Here is a 19,930-nt window from a genome sequence, read left to right as displayed (position 1 = left end):
CAGAGGTTGTAGAATTACCTTACTATCTTTACAAAGCTATTAACTTCAGGGGGGGTAGAGAGAGTGCAGGAATAAGGACAAGAATATATCCCCTTAACAATAACAGGCGCTTGCCTTCCCTTGAAGGTACAGAGCCATGAGTGAGGTAAAATGACTGGAGAAAAGAACATAAAGAGAAACCCCTCCTAAAAACAAAAAATAATAAAAGAAGAAGTCTGAGTTAGGGCAGGAGCTGGAATTGAAAGGGAGATGAGGGACAATATGGTGGAGCAAGAGACTGAGTTGGAGAGAGAGGACAGAAAAAAGAAAGAAATTTTAGGGTGGAATGAGGAAAAAAGAAAAAGGAGAGAGAGAAATAAAACGAATTTGAAGGTCCTCTTTCAGGCTGTCTCTGATCTCATATTATACCACATGCACAGTCATATGCAGAACCAAATCCCCTGGTCTCAGCTAGCCAATGGCTGTTCCCCACGACTGAGACTGAACACAATCTACAAGGCCTGACTTTAGTTTCCTTACCCTCAGGGTTGAACTCCACTCAGTTCTATTACAGGTTTCCCCTGCCCTTTCTTTGAAGATGTTCACAGTTGGGAGCTCAGAAAAGTACCCTTCATGAGAACCTATGCCTCTGCAGAGTTGGTCTAAGGACTGGCCCAAGCAGGAGCTTTGAGAACGGGAAGGGGGGAAGGTCGTGGGGGTGTTCCAAGGGCGCCTGCATGGCTGCCTTCCTTCCTGGGTCTGTTGTCGCGCAGGCCAGGAGGTCACGCCCCCACCGCCGGGTGATCTCAGGCAGGCAGGCAGCTGAAGAGACCCCCTCCGGGGTCTTTGGGGCCTTCCTGGGTCTGTTCGCTTGCTTGCTTTTTGAGAGAAGGTCTTGCTTTGTATTTCAGGCTGGCTCTGAATTCACTATAGGCTGGCCTTGAACTAACGGTGGTCCTCCTGCCTCCTCTTCCTGAGTTCTGGGTTTACAGGCATACAACCACCACACCTGACTCCTTTAGCATTCTAAGAGAGCAGTTCTTTATAAAGATTTTCCTTTGATTTCTGTGTTTTCATTCTTGAGTATCCCTCAGCCATTATATCTACCTTAATGATATTAGTAAAATATGTTAAGGATTTCTTTGTAGCTTTTATAAAATACATCCAATATTTCTCATTCCAGGCCAAAAAGGCAGTGACAGAAGCTGAACAACAGGATCCTACAAATATTTTCACTCAGTTTTATGTATTCAAGATCGCAATATTGGAGAGTGATTCTAATAGAGGTATAAACGTTATTTATGAGGTCTATTTGACTGTGAATACAAAGAATAAAAATCTTCAAAGAAGAAATAATTTGCAATAGAAAAGCACACATTGTTTTTAAGATAATGCAACTGAATATGTTCTTTTTTTCCTATGTAAAAGTTATAAATCAATGCAAAAAGAGACTGTGGAACATTATGTAAAAGTAAAAAAAGACTTATCTTGGGAATCTGAAGAGGACAGGTGAGACAAGTTTTGGGGAAGTCTTTTTATTGTGTACTTTTTTTGTACTCTGTCATTTAAATCAGCCTATCCAAAAGTTTTAAAAGCTACAGAGGAGGTCATTTAAGCAAACAAACAAAAAACAACCTTTGAGCTGGGTATGATGGCACACTCCTATAATCCCAGCACTTGGGAGGCCCAGGCAGGAGTTCGATGCCAGCCTTGGCTACATAGTGAGTTCAAGGCAAACCTGGACAACATGGAGAGACCTTGTCTCAACCTTCCCCCACCCCCCCAAAAAACCTTCATCAGTTAAGAATCTTCCTCATCAGGTGCTGGGGATTTAGCTGAGCAGTTCTGTGGCCTGCCTTGCAAGCGCAAGGACCCGAGTTCAATCCCCGGTACCAAAAAAAAAAAAAAAAAAAGAATCTTCCTCAGGGAATGAAGGTCTTCAGGGTATCTATTGACACTTTCACTTATTAAATTAATAAAAGATTCAGCTTTGAAATGGAGTTTTTTTCCACAAAGTAGAATTATTTGAATTGCACCTATAGTATTAACTCTATCAATACTGCATCCTTCCCATTAAGTCAGGTATAGTTTCCTAGCTCATGTATCTACATACACACATGTATCTTGAATTAGTTACAGGTATACATATGCTCAGATATTAATCCTTTCAGCCCTCAGAATAGTGGAGCAAATACTGAAGCAGACTGAGCTCCAAACTGCCTTTTATGAAGGAAGTCAAGAAGCTTGAACGGGGCTGGGGATTCAGCTCAGTGGTGCCACTGCCTGCCTTGCAAGTGTAAGGACCTGAGTTTGATCCCCTGATACCAGAAAAAAAAAAGAAGTTTGAATGAATGGATCCAAGCAGAACTTACTCTGATTTAATTAAGGAACTATATATGAACATTTACTATGTACAAGCAGCTCTTATTTAATCCATACAAAAATAATTTTACGATGAAAAAGAAATATTTCAGGGTAGTATAATATACCTGTACAGTAATTGAGAAATTGTAAATTGGAGTCAGGTCTGTATCAAGGTTAATATTACTGTTATGTCCATCACCACTGTTTTCATTAAAGAATTCTGGATAATTGTATTACCTGTTAATGTTAAAAAAACTTTAATTTTTTGGATACTTTGCTAGCCAAAGTGACAAAAAATAGACTCCATATTAAACCTTTAAGCTCAACATTAAATTAAAATATAATGATTTTACTTTTAAAATACAATTCAATCTATTTCTTCCCCAACTATGTTACAATTTTTTAAAGTTATTTTTTATTGTATTTTATTTATTTTTTTTGTTTGTCTGTTTTTTTTGAGACAGGGCCTCACTGTGTAGTTGAGACTGACCTGGAACTTGCTATGTAGCCCAGGCTGATCTCCCAACTCACAGCGATCCTCCTGCCTCAGCCTCCCAAGTGCTGGGATTACAGGTGTGCACCACCATGCCCAGCTAAAGTTAAGTTTATTGAAGATACATATAACAGTATTTACTCTTGCCAGTATATGGTGCTATGAAGTTTATCTATGTTAATTCTGTAAGTTTTGACAAATGCATACAGTCATATAGCTACCACCACAATCCAGATGTAGAAAAAATATTACCTCAGGCCCCTTTGTTTTTCTTTCCCACCATATTCAGCTCTGAAAATCACTGATCATTTACTTCCTCTATACTTTTACCTTTTTTAGAATATCATATAATGAAACCATATGATGTGAAGTTTTTTGAATTTGGCTTCTTTCACTTAGTAAAATATATTTGAAAGTCATCCATACTGGTTGTTTGTAAGCACAGTTTTTAAAAATGGATGAGTGATAAAAAACAAACCAAAAAATTGATGAACAGTAAAGAAAGATAAACTCAAAGTGTTTGTAGGTAAATAGATACAACTTGAATATAATATTAATTGAAATGTCAGATACAAAAACAAATATTACATGGTGTCTCTGAGATAATCAAAATACACACACACACACACATATATATATATATATATACACACACAAAAATAAATAAATAGATAAATAGGAAGTAGAGAAGTTAAAATAATTCCCTGATGTATCAAAAGCATTTTAATATGTTTCAAAATATATCAAGTATTTTAAATGTATCCAAAGCACTTATATATGCTAATTTGTTTCATTTATACTACTAGGCTCTCTTAGTTTATTGCAAAGAAAGATTTGTGCTATTTTATTTTCTGTAAGAATATTTTATGTCTATATCTTGTACTCTGAGTAACTACTTTGAAGAAAATGCCACACTTATGTTGTTTTGAAATTTTGTTTTATCTTCACATAAAATTTAAAAATTGAGCAATAGTCCCAAGTACAGAATTCACCAGTTTAACAATATGTATGTTTTCTCATTTGGGTGCTTGTAAAGAAAGGTGTTCTAAACATCCTTTACAAATTTTTTTGTGATAAGATTTTCACTTTTTTAGATTAAATGTCTAGTAGTGGGATTTTGAGACTATACTGGGAATTTAACTTTGTTAGAAACTGACAAATCGTATTGCAAAGGGGTTATACAATTTTACATTTGAATCAGCTCTACAGGAGAGTTCCAATTTACTGATATCCTCATGACTTTTGAATTGTCCACATAAAATTTAGTCATTCTAAAAGTTTGGCAGTAACATTTTAATGTGCTTTTCATTAGCATTTCTGTAACTGCCAAACTTTTGATGTAATATCTGCCATCTATATATCTTCTTTGGTAGAGTGGTGAAATTTTTGTCCAGTTTTCTATGTTGTATCCTTTATTATTATTGAGTTTTGAGAGATCTTTATATATTTGGACATGTTATCTCTTTTAAAATTTTTATTTTTTTTTTGCAGGGTATGGTGGTACATACCTATAAACCCAGCACTCAGGTGGCTGGAGCAAGAATATCACTGCAAGTTCAAGGCTAACCTGAACTACATAGTGAGTTCACGTCCAGTCTGAACTTCAGAATGAGACTTTGACTCAAAAAAAATTTTTTTTCCGGTACCAGGGATTGAACTCAGGACATTGTAATTGTGAGGCAGACATGGTATGCCTGAGATAAATCTTGGGCCCAAAAAATTAATTTTTAATTGATAAAACTGTGTATATTGATCATGTACAACATGATGTTTTACAATATGTATACATGTGCGTTCTTTCCTGTGACTGTTCTCTAACAGTGATGATTTCCTTTTATTCCTCATTAGGACAACCCACTCACTTTTTGCTCTTCTTTATCATATCGCATTAATTTCTCAAATTGGATTTTCTTAATCTTCTGGCACCCCACCCTCTCTACCTTTACTTTAAGCATTAAGCTTCATGAATCTTCAGATAGCCAGTTAAGTTTTTGCAATTGCTATTGAATGCTGCTCTATTGTTACTAGAGGTTAATTGTTCCATTTAGTAGGTAATTTCTGTATATTAATAGGTGATATACATTTTTGTTGTCTTACTATTCATACTTTAATTCTAGATCTACTTTCTATAGTTAAAGGTGGTACTTATTGATCCTATGGGTTTTCACCATTCAGTTTGTATTTGATGCTATAATTCTTGCTGATTTTATTACTATAGCCAAGGTAACATAGCTGTTTCTATTAATTGGTTTTCTTTTTTAAATAATTTTATTGGTACATTTTAGGTATAGTGACATTAATCTTTGGAGATTTCAACCTTTACATAATATATCTTGATTCTTATTTTTTTCCAATTTCCTGCCCACCCTTCAACCCCTCCACCCCTCTCTATTTACAAAAACTTTGTTTCCATTTATTCATTTTGTTGTGTTAATTGAATTCCCTCTTTACTTTGCTCTACTTCTCCCACTTCCCCTTTACACCTTTTCTCCTATTTTACATTATCTATTATACATTTTGATCCTTATTTACAGTTTCAGTTTCTCACACCAGAGAAACGATTCAGTATTTACATGTGTTTTATTTATTTCACTTGAGTATCACCTCAACGTGCATCCATTTAGCTATAAATATCTGCAATTTCTCATTCCTTGTGGCTGAGAAGTACTCCATTCTATTTAAATCAATACATTTTCTTTATCCATTCTCCAATTGATGAGCAATTGGGCTGTTTCCATGCTTTACCTATTACAAACTGTGCCACTGTGAAGATGGGTGCACATTTATCACTTTGGTATGATTCTTTTAAATATGTTGGGAAGATACCCAGCAGGGGAATAGCTGGATCTAATCCTAGTTTTTTGAGGTATCTCCATATTGATTTCCACAGTGGTTGCACCAGTATACACTCCCACCAACAATGGTCCAGGGTTCCTTTTTCCCCATAGCCCTGCCAGCATTTGTTATTGATTGATTTCATGATAGCAGCAATTCTTTCTGGGGTGAGATGGAATATCAGTGTTGTTTTCATTTCTAGCTCTCAAATGACCAGTGATGCTAAGCATCTTTTCATATGTTTACTTGCTATTTCTACTTTGTCTGAGAAACCTCTTCATTTCACATGCTCGTTTTTGGATTGGATCTTTAAATATGGGAGGCCTAACTTGTTTAAGTATTTATATATTCTACATAGTAGACTTTTGTCTGAGAAGCAGCTGGTGAAATTTTTTTCTTACATTGTGGTTGTCTCTTCATGGTGGTGGTGGTTTCTCTTGCTGTGCAGAAGGTTTTAATAAGAAAATATCCCACTGGTTGATTGTTTGTACTAGTTCCCAAGCAACTGAGGTTATATTTATGAAATATTTCCTACATCAATGTCTTCAAGAATTTTACCTAACCTCTCTTTCAGCCAGTTTAGTGTTTCTGCTTTAATATTTAGCTCTTTAATCCATTTCAAATTTAGTTTAGTGCATGGTGAGAAATATAGATGTACTTTTAGTCTTTGTCAAATTGAGACCCAATTTTTTTAGCACCATTAATTAGACTATCTTTCATCCAGTGAGTGTGTTTGGCTTTTTTTGTGAAAGATGAGGTGGCTGAATGTGTCTGAAATTGTTTCTCCATCTTCTAGTCTGTTCCATTGATCCTCAGGTCTATTTCTTTGTCAGGACCATGCTGTTTTTATCACAGTGACTTTGTAGTATAGTTTCAAGTTGGGGATTGTGATACACCCTATTTTGTCTTTGTTGCCTAGGATTGCTTTTGCTATTTTGGTATCTTATAATTCTTAAGGAATTTTTGGATTGGATTCTCAACTTTAGTGAAATATGCTGTCGGAATTTCAATTGAGATTGCATTGAATCCGTACAGCAGTTTTGGAGGTATGGTCATTTTCACTATATTGGTTCTTCTGACCCAGGAGCAAGGGGTTTCTTCCTATTTTCTCATATCCTTTGCTATCTCTTTTTTCAGAGTACTATAGTTTTTAGAGTAGAGGTCTTTGATTTCTTTTGTTAGGTTGATTTGTAGGTACTTCAATTTTTGGATGCTATGTGAGAGGAATTGTTTTCCCCATTTCTCTCTCAGAGAGTCTGTTGTTTATGTACAGGAAGGTTATAGATTTTTGTGTGTTGACCTTTTATCCAGCTACTTTACTGAGTTTGGTTATTAAGTCTAGAAGACTTTTGGTGGAATTCTTGGGTCTTCTATATAGTGTATCATGTCATCTGCAAATAATGACAATTTGACTTCTTCCTTTCCTATCTTTATTCATTTTATTTCTTTCTCTTGTTTAATTACTATGGATAATGTTTCTAGAACTGTACTGAAGAGGAATGGTAATAGTGGTCATCCTCATACTGTATTTGATTTTAGTTTGAAGGATTTAAGTTTTTGACCATTTAGTATGATGTTGCCTATTTGTTTTTTATAGATGGCTTTTATCAGATTGAGGTAGAGACCATCTCTTCCAATTTTCTGTTTGTTTTTAAAAAATCATGAATGGGTGTTTAATTTTCACAAAAGCTTTTGCTGCATGTATTGAGATGATCACATGGCTTTTATCCTTGGCTCTATTAATATAATAGATCACATTTATCGACTTGCATAAGTTGAACCATCCCTGCATTTCTAGGATGAATTCCATATGGTCAGGGTATATGATGTCTTGATGATCTGCATTCTATTTGCCAGTATCTTACTGGGGATTGTTGTATCTATGTTCATTGTTAAGATTGGCCTATAGTTCTGTTTTATTAAATTAATTAATTTTATTTGTACATTTAAGGTATACAATGTGGTGACATTTAGCACCTTTTCATAATCTTCCTTGGTTCTTCTTTTTTCCCCATTCCCCTGCCCTCTCTTCAACACATCCACCCCTCCCTATCTACAAGGTCTTTGTTTCCACTTTTTTCTCATGTTAATTGCAGTCCCATCTTTGTTTTCTGTTATCCCTCCCATTTCCTTTTCACCTTTACACCTTTTCTTCCTATTTGAAATTATCTACTATAACTTTGAGTCCTTATTTATACTTTCAATTTCTCACACTTGAGAAACAATTCATTAATTAAACATATGTGTCCTATTTATTTCACTTAAAAGTATCACCTCAGTGTGCATCTATTTAGCTATAAATGTCTCTAGTTTCTCATTCTTTTTTAAATTAGATTTATTGGTACATTTAAAGCAGACAATACATTTACATTTATCATTGGGATCTTGTACCTTTACATGATATGTCTTGGTTCTTGTTTTTTCCCCATACCCCTGCCATCCCTTCACCCCCTTCACCTTTCTCTATTTACAAAGACTGTATTACCTTTTATTCAGTTTTTCTTTTCCCTGATTTCCTTTCCCCTCCCCATCCTACTTTCCCTTTAGCCATTTTCACACTCCCAATTATACCATTTGAATCTTACTTACACTTTTAATTTTTCACACAAAAGAAATTATTCAGTATTTACTCAAGTGTGTTGTATTTATTTCACTTAAGAGTATAGCCTTAATGTGCATCCATTTAGCTTTAAATGTTTCTAGTTTCTCATTCTTTATGGCTGAGTAGTATTCCATTTTATAGAAAAACCACGTCTTCTTTATCCAGTCTCCAACTGATGGGCATTTGGGTTGTTTCCAAGTTTTAGCTATTAAAAACTGTGCCGCTATAAGCATGGGTATGTATATATAACTGTGCTATGATTCTTTTAATTCTTTTGGAAAGATAACCAGCAGAGGGATGCCTGGGTCAAATGGAACCTCTAGTCCCAGCTCTTTGAGGTATCTCCATATTGATTTCTACAGTGATTGCACCAGTCTGCACTCCCACCAACAGTGGAGAAGGGTTCCTTTCTCCCCACAATCCCACCAACATTTGTTATTGGTTGATTTTTTGATAGCAGCCATTCTTTGTGGGGTGTGTTGTTTTCATCTTCATCTCTCAAATGATCAGTGATGTGGAACATATTTTCATATATTTACTTGCTGCTTTTTACTTCTTTGTCTGAGAAATATCTGTTGATTTTAATTGCCCATTTTTCAATCGGGCCTTTGCATTTGGGGGTCTAATTTTTTTAGTTCTTTATATATTCTAGACAATAGTCCTTTTTCAGAGGAGCAGGTGGTAAAATTTTTTTCCAATATTGTAGGTTGTCTCTTAGCTCTGTTGGTGGTTTCTTTTGCAGTGCAGAAGCTTTTTAATAAGATGAGATCCCAGTTGTCGAATCTTTGTGCTAGTTCTCATGCTACTGAGGATTTGTTCATAAAGTCTTTTCCTATGCCAATATTTTCAAGAGTTCTGCCTAACTTATCTTCCAGCAAATTTAGTGATTCTTTTAGTATTTATATCTTTAATCCACTTGGATTTTAATTTAGTGTATAATGAAAGATAAGGGTGTAGTTTTAACTTTTGGCAGGTTGAAATCCAGTTTTTCCAACACCATTTATTAAAGAGGCTATCTTGCCTCCAGTGAGGATGGTTGGCTCCTTTGTCAAAGATGACATAGCTGAGTACATCTGGAGTTGTTTTTGTGTCTTCCAATCTATTCCACTGATCCTCAGGTCTCTTTCTTTTTCAGTACCATGCTGCTTTTATCACACTGGCTTTGTAGTATAGTTTCAAATTTGGAATTGTTATACCCGCTACCATGTCTGTGTTGCCTACGATGGCTTTTGCTACTCTAAGTATCTTCTTGTTCCAAATGAATTTTTGTATTATTTTTTCTAGTTCTGTGAAATATAGTGTTGGAATTTCAATTGGCATTGCATTGAATGTATATAGCAGTTTTGGTAGTATGGCCATTTTCACTATGTTGATTCTTCCTTACCAGGAGCAGGGGATATCTTTACATTTTCTTATATCCTCTTCGATCTCTTTTTTCAGCGTGCCGTAGTTTTCAGTGTAGAGGTCTTTTGCTTCTGCCTTTAATTTCTTGCATTGCCTAGTATATTTTATCTGTTTGCCCTGATGGAGTTGTGGTCTTCATTTTCTTTTTCCAGGATATTGTTTAGAAGTGTTTATAGTGACAGTTTGGTGTTCATGAAATTTCTCAGGTTTTCTTTGTCATGGAAGTATCTTATTTCTCCATCGGTTTTGAAAGATAGTTTTGCAGGATACATCAGCCTAGGTTGGAGGTTGTTTTCTCTTAGGACTTGAAATACCTCACTCCAGGCTCTCCTTGACTTGAGGATTTGTGTTGAAAAGTCTGCTGTGATTCTGATGTGCTTTCCTTTGCATGTGATTTGTTTCTTTTCTCTAACTGGTTGTAGTATTTTGTTCATCTTTTGGGATTCCAGGATCTTGATTAATGTATGACTAGGTTTAGATTTTTTTAAAATCGTGACTAGTGGGGAATCCTATATGCCTCACTTATATGTATGTCAAATTCTTCCCTTCCTTGGGGAAATTTTCTGTCATTAATTTTGTGAACAGGTTTTTCTTGTAATTTTTCATTTGTCCTGCTACTTCATGGATACCTATTAGTCTTCTATTATTCTTCTTTGCATTATCTTAGAGTTGTTGGATTGATTTCTCATGGTCTTACTGTTTTTAAGAGATGTCTCTTTTAATGATCACTAACCCCAATCCTATCTTCTATATCAGAAATTCTATCTTCACATTCATTCCCTCTCCTGTGAATGCTTTCTATAGAGTTTTTAATCTCCTGGATATCTGTTTGAATCTGTTTCCTGGACTCTATCTCTTTCCTATATTGGGCATTCAAGGTTTCCATTTCTTTCCTAGGCTGGGCACTCATTTCCATAGTGGTCCTGAGCTCATCTATTCTTTTATCCGTTTCTGTTCTAGAGTCTAATCATGTCTTTCATTCTTCTCACCATCTCTGTAGTTATCTGGGAAATTTTTTCTGTTTTGAATTTTTCTAGAGCCTCATTTATTTGTTTTGTTACTTCTAGTGTTATCAGTTCAGGGTGTCCAGATTGTTGACTGTCAGACTTTCCCACCTCATTTTTCCCAGAGTTTACCTGTGGCGGGGTGGAAGTCCGTGTTTGTGCTTTGTTTAAAAGTCTTCTCATTTCTATTTTGGTTGTTGGTACTGTCCTTGTATTAATTCCTGGGTTAATACATCCATCTTCCAGATATAACTGGTCTTTAGGTTTTGATCTCTAATGTCTCTGAGGCAAACTCATTTTCATTATTCCAGGGAGCACAACTGATTAGATCAATCACAACACCTTAGAACCAGGGATACTCAGCAACACAAAAGCATCAAGCACAACTTAGAAGATGAAAATTTGAGGTAGTTATCAATCTATCACCTTTTACCATGGGAATGAAATAAAAATCAAGGACCAGCTCAAAATGTATTTATAGTGAATAAACTCTTCAATATAGCAAATTTACTCTTCAGGATGGGGATTTAGAAGGAGTCGGGGATGGAGGGATAGACAGGATAGAGAAAGGTTAGAAGTGCTGTCAGAGGACACAGGAAGATCACACAAAGTATGGGGCTGTTGAAGAGTAGAGGAGAAGACAGAGCAAAACATTCCCAAGAACAGAACAAACTAATAGCAGTAGGGAGACTAAAGAGTGTTATCACTTTCTTTTAAAACTAATGGCAATTGAAAGAAATAAAAGAAGAAAGGGAAAAGAAATAAAATAAATTCAAATTAGGGTAGGAACATGAACAAAAAGGGAGAGTAATGGAGATTAAGGTGGGGGGAGGAGAGAAAGGAAAATATGTAAAAAGAAAAAAATTGAGAAAAGAAAAAGGTAGATAAAAATATTCTTAAATGATTAAAGATACATGAAAATATTACTTTAAAAATAAAAAATACAAATACAAGCAGAGGGTCTCCTTCAGGGTATGCCACTGTTGACATAATAGACGGTGTGTGTAGGACTGTGCAGGTCTAAGCTAAGAAGTCTCAATAAGTCAACAGCTGTCCCCTGAGGTTCAGGCTGAGTTTTGGCTGCAAGGACCAAGTTGAGATCTCTGTCCTCCTGCTGGGTTGAACTCTGCAAGGTTCTACTGAAGGTTTCAGGTGTTTTTCCCCTGAAGTTAGACCAGGTTCCAATGTGAGGTGCTGTTCTATACAATTTACCAACTATGGTGGTGTGGTGTGCCTTTATCACAGAAATTTTCTTTACTTTTCCAGTGGGCTTCAATTTTCATCTAGGAGCCTTAGAGAGGCCTTCTTTCTCCTGTTTGTGGGAGGTTAGCAGGCACACAAACACCGCTGTATTTGTACCCATGCAGCTGGGCTCCTCTGTGGTCATGGGTCGAAGGGGCATGCCTATCGCTAGTTTCTCATTCTTTAAGGCTGAGTAGGCCTCCACTGTATTTTATTTTAAAAACATACATTTTCTTTATCTAGGCTCCTGTTGATGGGCAGTTGCATTGTGTCAGGCTGCGTCCAAGTTTTAGCTGTCACTAATTGTGCTGCTATGAATGTGGGTGGACATATATCATTGTTATATTATTCTTTTAATTCTTTGGGAAAGATACCCAGCAGGGGGATAGCAAGGTCAAATGGAACCTCCCATCCTACTTCTTTGAGGTATCTCCATACTGATTTACACAATGGTTGTACTAGTCTACACTCCCACCAGCAGTGGAGCAGTGTTCCTCTTTCCCCACATTACCACCAGCATTTATCTTTGGTTAATTTTGTAATAGCAGCCATTCTTTCTGATATGAGGTGGAATCTCACCATTCTTTTCATTTGCATCTCTCAAATAACCAGTGATGTTGAATATTTTTTCATATCTTCATTTGCTATTTCTACTTCTTTGTCTGAGAAATGTCTGTTCATTTCAGGTGCCCATTTTTGGATTGGGTCTTATATTTGGGAGGCTTGATTTATGTAAGTTCTTTATACATTCTAGATAGTAGACTTTTTCTCAGGAAGAGCTGGTGAAAATTTTTTCCCACATTTAGTGTTGTATCTTCCCACTATTGGTTGATTCTCTTGCTGTGCAGAAGCTTTTTAATAAGAAGACATTCCATTTGTTGATTGTTTGTGCTAGTTCAAGGGCACCTGAGGTTTTGTTCATAAAATCTTTTCTTACACCAATGTCTTCAAGAGTTCTACCTAAACTCTTTTCCAGCTGCTTTAGTTTGTCTGTTTTAATGTTTAGATCTTTAATCCATTTTGATTTTAGTTTAGTGCACGGTTAGAGATATAGGTCTAGTTTTAATCTTTTTCAAGTTGAAACCCAGTTTTTCCAGGAGCATTTGTTTGTTTGTTTGTTTATTTATTTATTTTGTCATTGAGTTTATTGGTACTTCTTAGGTATACAGTACAGTTGCATTCATCATTGGGATCTTGTTCCTTTATTTCACAGGTCTTGGTTTTCATTTTTCCCCACACCCCTGCCCTCCCTTCACCCCCTCCACCCTTCCCTGTTTACAAAAACTTTGTTTCTATATTTTCATTTTCTCATGTTTATTCTTTTCCCTTATTTCCTTTCCCCTACACCTTTAGCCCTTTTCTTCCTATTTCACATTGTCAATTGTACCATTTGTATTTACACTTTTAGTTTTTCACACCAGAGAAACTACTTAGTATTTACACATGTGACTTATTTATTTCACTTCGGAATATATCCTCAATATGTATCCATTTTCCTATGAATGAATCTAGTCACTGTGATAAAAACAGCATGGTACTGGCAAAGAAACAGACCTGAGGATCAGTGGAACAGACTGGAAGACACAAAAACAAACCCAGATATACTCAGCTACCTCATCATAGACAAAGGAGCTGACCATCCTCAGTGGAGGAAAGATAGCCTCTTTAATAAATGGTGTTGGAAAAACTGGATTTCAACCTGCCACAGATTAAAACTGGACCCTTATCGTTCACCATGCACTAAATTAAAATCTAAGGTGATTAAATATCTAAATATTAAAACAGAAACATTAAACTTGCTGGAAGGTAAGTTAGGCAGAAATCTGTAACACATTGGCATAGGAAAAGACTTTATGAACAAATCCTCAGTAGCATGGGAAGTAGCAGAAAGAATCAATAACTGGGATCTAATCTTATTAAAAAGCTTCTGCCCTACAAAAGAAACCAACAGAAATAAGAGACAACCTACAATGTGGGAAAACAATTTTCCCAGCTGCTCCTCAGACAAAGGACTATTATCTAGAATATATAAAGAACTCAAAACAATCAGTGCCCCGAAATATAATGACCCCATTCAAAAATGGGCATCCGAAATGAACAGACATTTATCAGACAAAGAAGTAAAAGCAACAAGTATATACATGAAAAAATGTTCCATATCACTGATCATTCGAGAGATGCAGATGAAAACAACACTGAGATTCCACCTCACCCCACAAAGAATGGCCGCTATCAAGAAATCACACAATAACACTTGTTGGCGGGGTTGTGGGGAGAAAGGAACCCTTCTCCATTGTTTGTGGGAGTGCAAAGTGGTGCAACCACTATGGAAATCAATATGGAGATACCTCAAAGAGCTTGGACTGGAGGTTCCATTTGACCAACCATTCGTCTGCTGGTTATCTTTCCAAACGTACTAACAGAATCATATCACAGAGAAGTGTGCACACCCATGTTTATAGCAGCACAGTTTGTAATAGTTAAAACTTGGAAACAGCCTATTTGCCCTTCCGTTGGAAACTGGATAAAGAAGCTGTGGTTTTTCTATAAAGTCGAATATTACTCAGCCATGAAGAACAAGAAAATAGATTCATTCATAGGAAAATGGATCCATATTGAAGATATACTCCGAAGTGAAATAAATAAGGCACACATGTAAATACTGAATAGTTTCTCTGGTGTGAATAATCTGCAATAATACAGAAAATCCTAATAAGATTAGTGACATTGAGAAATGGGAAGAAAGGAGCTAAAGGTGTAGGGAAGGTGTGATGGGCAGGGGAAGGGTAAAAAGGGAAAAGAAAAAATGTGAGATAATGAAAAGATGGAAATAAAGTGGTTGTAGATAGGGAGGGGAGGAGGGCGTAAAGGGAGGGCAGGGGCAAGGGGAAAAAATGAGAACCAAGACTTCTCATGTAGTGGTACAAGATCCCAACAATGAATGTAACTGTACTGTATCCCTAAAATGTACCAATAAATTCAATTAAAGCTGAAAAAAATAAAAATGACAAAACACTTAAGCAAGACACAAACACAGACTTCCATGTCACTGATGGAAAACAGTAGGGCAAATGAGGATGAAAATTCTGATAGTGAACCACCAGGACACTCTGAACTCATAGCACAGGAAGTAAGAAAACAGATCAATCAGGCTCTAGAAAAATTCAAAACAGAAATACTTTTTCAGATAACCATAGAGATGGTGCGCAACATGTAAATCATGATTCAAGACTCTAGAACAGAAACTGACAAAAAAATAAATGAGCTCATGACCATGATAGAAGCCATGAAGACCCAGCATAAGAATGTTTTTAATTACACCTTCAATTTCACTAACTGGTATCAGGTTATTTAGAATTGTTATATCTTCTTGACTCAGCTTTGGTAATTCATATGTATCAAAGAATCTGCCTTTTTGTGTTTTCCATTTTATTAGAATACAGGTTCTTGAAGTAGGTATTGATAATCTTCTGGATTTCTGCAGGATTCATGATTTCACCTTTTCCATTCCTAATTGTATGGACTTGAGTCTTTTCCTTTTTTTTTTTTTTTTTTTTTTTGTTAAGACTGGCTAAATGTTTCTCAATTTTATTGAATCTTTCAAAGAACCAACTCTTCAATTCATTGAGTCTTTGAATTGTTTTCTTAGTCTCGGTTGCATTAATTTCTTCTCTGAACTTTTATAATTTCCTCCCTCATATCAGCTTTGAATTTTACTTGTTCTTTAGTTTTAGAAGCTTAAAGTTCAACAATAGGTTATTTATTTGAGGTGGTACTGTTTTTCTGATGTGGAGATTTACTGCTATAAATTTCCCTCATAGAACTGCTTTCTTTATGTCCCATAAGTTCCATTGTGTTGTATTTTCATTATTGTTTAAGGTGGCAACTGTCTAATTTCTTCTTTAATTTCATCTGTGACATATTAGCATTCAGGAGGGTGTTATGTAATTTCCATGTGTTTATGAATATTTTCTGGTTTCTTTTGCCATTGATGTCCAATTTTATTGCACTATGATCTGATAATATGCATGGGATAGTTTCAGTTCCTTTTTATTTACTTAAGCATGTTCTATGATATAGAATTTAGTCTCTTTTGGAGAATATCTCATGTGCACCTGAGAATATGTATTCTGTTGTTACAGGGTAGCACACTCGATAGACATCTACTGGTCCATTTGTTCACAGTTTTGGTTCAGTTTTGATATTTCTTTGTTGATTTTTTTGGTCTAATTTATCAGTCTGATTGTTTCAGTGGGATATTGAGGTCTCCCATTACAACTGTATTAGTGCTTATTTGATTTTTCATGTCCATTAGTACATGTTTTAAAAAGTTGGCTGTGCTGGTGCCTATATATATTTACAGTTGTTATCTCTTCCTTTTCAATTTTTCCCTTAACAAGGTTATAGTGACTTTCTTTGTCTCTCTTGATCAATCTTGGCTTGAAATCTATTTTGTCTTCACATAGTATAGCTACCCCTGCTTTTTCTGGGTCCCTGTCCATGGAGTATTGTTTTTCATCCTTTGATCTTCTGTTTATGAATTTCTTTTCAAGTTAAATGTGTTTCTGGCATGCAGCATATTGTTGGATCTTACTTCTTGATCTATTCTGCCAGTCTGTTTCTTTTGATTGTTGAATAGAGATCATTTACATTGATGATTATAACTGATGTGTATTGACTTGTATAATACCTGACATGTATTCTTGACATGTTATTTTCCTGATTTTTATTACCTCTTTTTCCCTGTGTTTAGTCACTTGCCTTGCCTGGTGGATTCATTCTGTATGAGTTCTTGGAGTTATAGTCTTTGTCATCTCTTTGTAGAATAACCTTCAGAACATTTTGGAGCTTTGGTTTGGTGGTCATGAATTTGTCCAAGTGATTTTACTCATGGAAGTGTCGTATTTCTACATCAATTTTAAAAGATAAGTTTGCAAGGTACATCAATTTGGGTTGGCAGTTGTTTTAGGGCTTGAAATATTTTGTTTCAATCTCTCCTTGAATTAGAGGTTTTGGTTGAGAAGTCTGCTGTAATTCTGAGGGGCTTTCCTTTATAGATGTTTTATTTCTTTCTCTATTCTTTATTTCTTTTAATATTCTGTTCTTGTGTTGAATTTCTATAATCATATTATAGGCCTTGAGGTATTTTTTTTATCATACCTATTTAGAGTTCTGTATGCCTCACTTATCTATATGTCAAATTCTTTTTCTGTGTTTGGAAAGTTTTTTGTCACTACTTGTGTGAACAGGTTTTTTTATGATTTTTGAACTTTTTCCTGCTTTTTCACTGACTCCAATCAATCTTATGATATTCTTCTTTGCATCATCTAGCAGCTATTGGAATGATTTTTCATGATTCTTTTCATAATAGTGAACCACAATTCTGTCTTCTAGATCTCTTATTCTGTCCTCACATTAGTTCATTCTGCTGCATATACATATACATATTCTCTATGTATAGAATTTTTAATCTCCTAGATATCTGTTTGAATCTGTTTAATGGACTCCATTTCTTTGCTATGTTGGACATTCATGATTTCCATCATTTTCCTAAGCTCTTCTATGTTTTTTTGTCTGTATCTTCTCTAGATTCACTAATCATAGCCTTCATTATGGTCATCCTCTCTGAAGTTATGTGAGAAATTATTTCTGATTTGATTTTTTTCTACAGCCTCATTCAACTGCTTTGATACTTCCACTGTTACCACTTTGCAGATTCCAGGTGGGTGGCTTTCAGTTTTTAAAAATTTTTTTTCCTCGTTGAGTTTATTGGTACATTTTATGTATACAGTACAGTTACATTCATTATTGGGATCTTTTACCTTTACATGACAGGTCTTGATTCTCATTTTTACCCCTTGTCCCTGCCCTCCCTTCACCCCTCCTGCCCTCACCCTTTACAAACACTTCATTTCCATTTTTTCATTTTCTCATATTCTTTCTTTTCCCTTATTAGCTTTCCCCTACCCTTCTCAATATCCCTACACCTTTAGCCCTTTTCCTCCTATTTCACATGGTCAATATCTCCTTAGGATCTTATGTACTATTATAGTTTATTCCACCAGAGAAACTATTTGGTATTTACATATGTGTAACTTATTTATTTCACTTAGGAGTATATCCTCAACATGTATCCATTTTCCTATGAACAAATCTAATTTCTCATTCTTTATGGCTGCATAATATTCCATTTTATAGAAAAACCATATCATCTTTATCCATTTTACAACTGATGGGCAAATGGGCTGTTTCCAAGTTTTAGCTATTACAAACTGGGCCTCTATAAACATAGGTGCTCATATATCTCTGTGATATGAGTCTTTTAATTCTTTTGGAAAGATACCCAGCAGAGGATGGTTGGGTCAAGTGGAACCTCTAGTCCCAGCTCTTTGAAGTATTTCCATATTGATTTCCATAGTGGTTGCAGTCCCACCAACAAGGGAGAAGGGTTCCTTTCTCCCCACAACCCTGCCAACATTTGTTATTGTTTGATTTCTTGATAGCAGCCATTCTTTGTGGGGTGAGGTGGAATCTCAGTGTTGTTTTCATCTGCATCTCTTGAATGACCAGTGATGTGGAACATTTTTTCATATATTTACTTGCTCCTTTTACTCTTTTGTCTGAGAAATGTCTATTCATTTCAGATGCCCATTTTTGAATTGGGTCTTTATATTTGGGGGGGCTGATATTTTTGAGTTCTTTATATATTGTAGATAATAGTTCTTTGTCTGAGGAGCAGCTGGTAATTTTTTTTTCCCACATTGTAGTTTGTCTCTTATTTCTGTTGATGGCTTCTTTTGCACTGCAAAGCTTTTTAATAAGATGAGATCCCAGTTGTTGAATCTTTGTGCTAGTTCCTGTGCTACTGAGGATTTGTTCATAAAGTCTTTTTCTATGCCAATGTCTTCAAGAGTTCTGCCTAACCTATTTTCCCGCAAATTTAGTGTTTCTGTTTTAGTATTTAGATCTTTAATCCACTTGGATTTTAATTTAATGCATGGTGAAAGATAAGGGTCCAGTTTAATGTTTGGCAGTTAGAGATCCAGTTTTTCCAACACCATCTATTTTATTTTTTTTCTTTTTATTGAGTTTATTGGCACAATCTAGGTATACAATACAATTACATTCATCATTGGGATTCTGTACCTTTACATAATAGGTCTTGATTCTCATTTTTTCCCCTTGTCCCTGCCCTGCCTTTACCCCCTCCTCCCCTCCCCATTTACAAACACTTTATTTCCATTTTTTCAGTTTCTCATATTTTTTCCTCTCTCGTTACCTTTCACCCACCCTTCCCACTTTCCCTACACCTTTAGCTCTTTACTTCCTATTTCACATTATTAATTATATCATTAGGATCCTGAGTACTATTATAGTTTTTCACACCAAAGAAACTATTTGGTATTTCAGTTAAAGAAATCTCTGTATGAACATTAAAAATAGGGAATCCTAAAATAAAACTAAAAAGCAAAGTAAAAGAGAAAAGGCAATGAGTTAACATTAAAATAATCCTTAATTCTGGAGATGAAAATGGTCCCTGAACATATTTAAATTGCTTCTCGCTCTTATAGTCTTACCTTATTCTTCTTTTCATTATTTAGAGAATACTTTCTTAGTTTCTGTAATCAAACCCACGTAGATATGACCTTACATATTTAGTACAATGTGTTACCCCTGTACACATGGAAAAAAAATAAAAACTAAAAATAAAAATAAATTAACATTTCTAGACCAATATGGTTGTCCATTTCTATACAATGCCAACTCAACACAGTAAATTGGGATGACTTTTTCCAAAGTTGGCAGCACCATTAAAGTTTCCCAAAATTCAATTTATATATATATGTATATGTATATATATATGTGTGAGTGTGTGTGTGTGTGTGTGTATACATATAAAGACTAATAATAGTATGTTATGCATTGATAGCAGCAATAGCTTTTCCAGGTTCTGCAGTCATCTGAACAAAATTATAGACATTCAGCACATTCCATTAAAAAAAAAAA

The 19,930-nt window shown here is 35.3% G+C and overlaps 1 protein-coding gene across 1 annotated transcript in view; it reads left to right on the top strand.

Moving 5' to 3' along the window:
* Nucleotides 1-19,930, top strand: part of Tex11 (testis expressed 11) — a 478,576-nt gene that overhangs the window by 322,337 nt on the left and 136,309 nt on the right. The window contains exon 17 of the mRNA XM_033760433.1: nucleotides 1,163-1,265. Coding sequence (XP_033616324.1) covers nucleotides 1,163-1,265 — 103 coding nt within the window. The remainder of the gene's footprint in view (nucleotides 1-1,162; nucleotides 1,266-19,930) is intronic.

Source organism: Fukomys damarensis, unplaced genomic scaffold (assembly GCF_012274545.1).
Source record: "Fukomys damarensis isolate Sample0158 unplaced genomic scaffold, DMR_v1.0_HiC HiC_scaffold_39, whole genome shotgun sequence".
NCBI classification, from domain to species: Eukaryota; Metazoa; Chordata; class Mammalia; order Rodentia; family Bathyergidae; genus Fukomys; species Fukomys damarensis.
The sequence above is the reverse complement of the archived record's forward strand: the minus strand, read 5'-3'. Positions and strand labels throughout refer to the sequence as shown.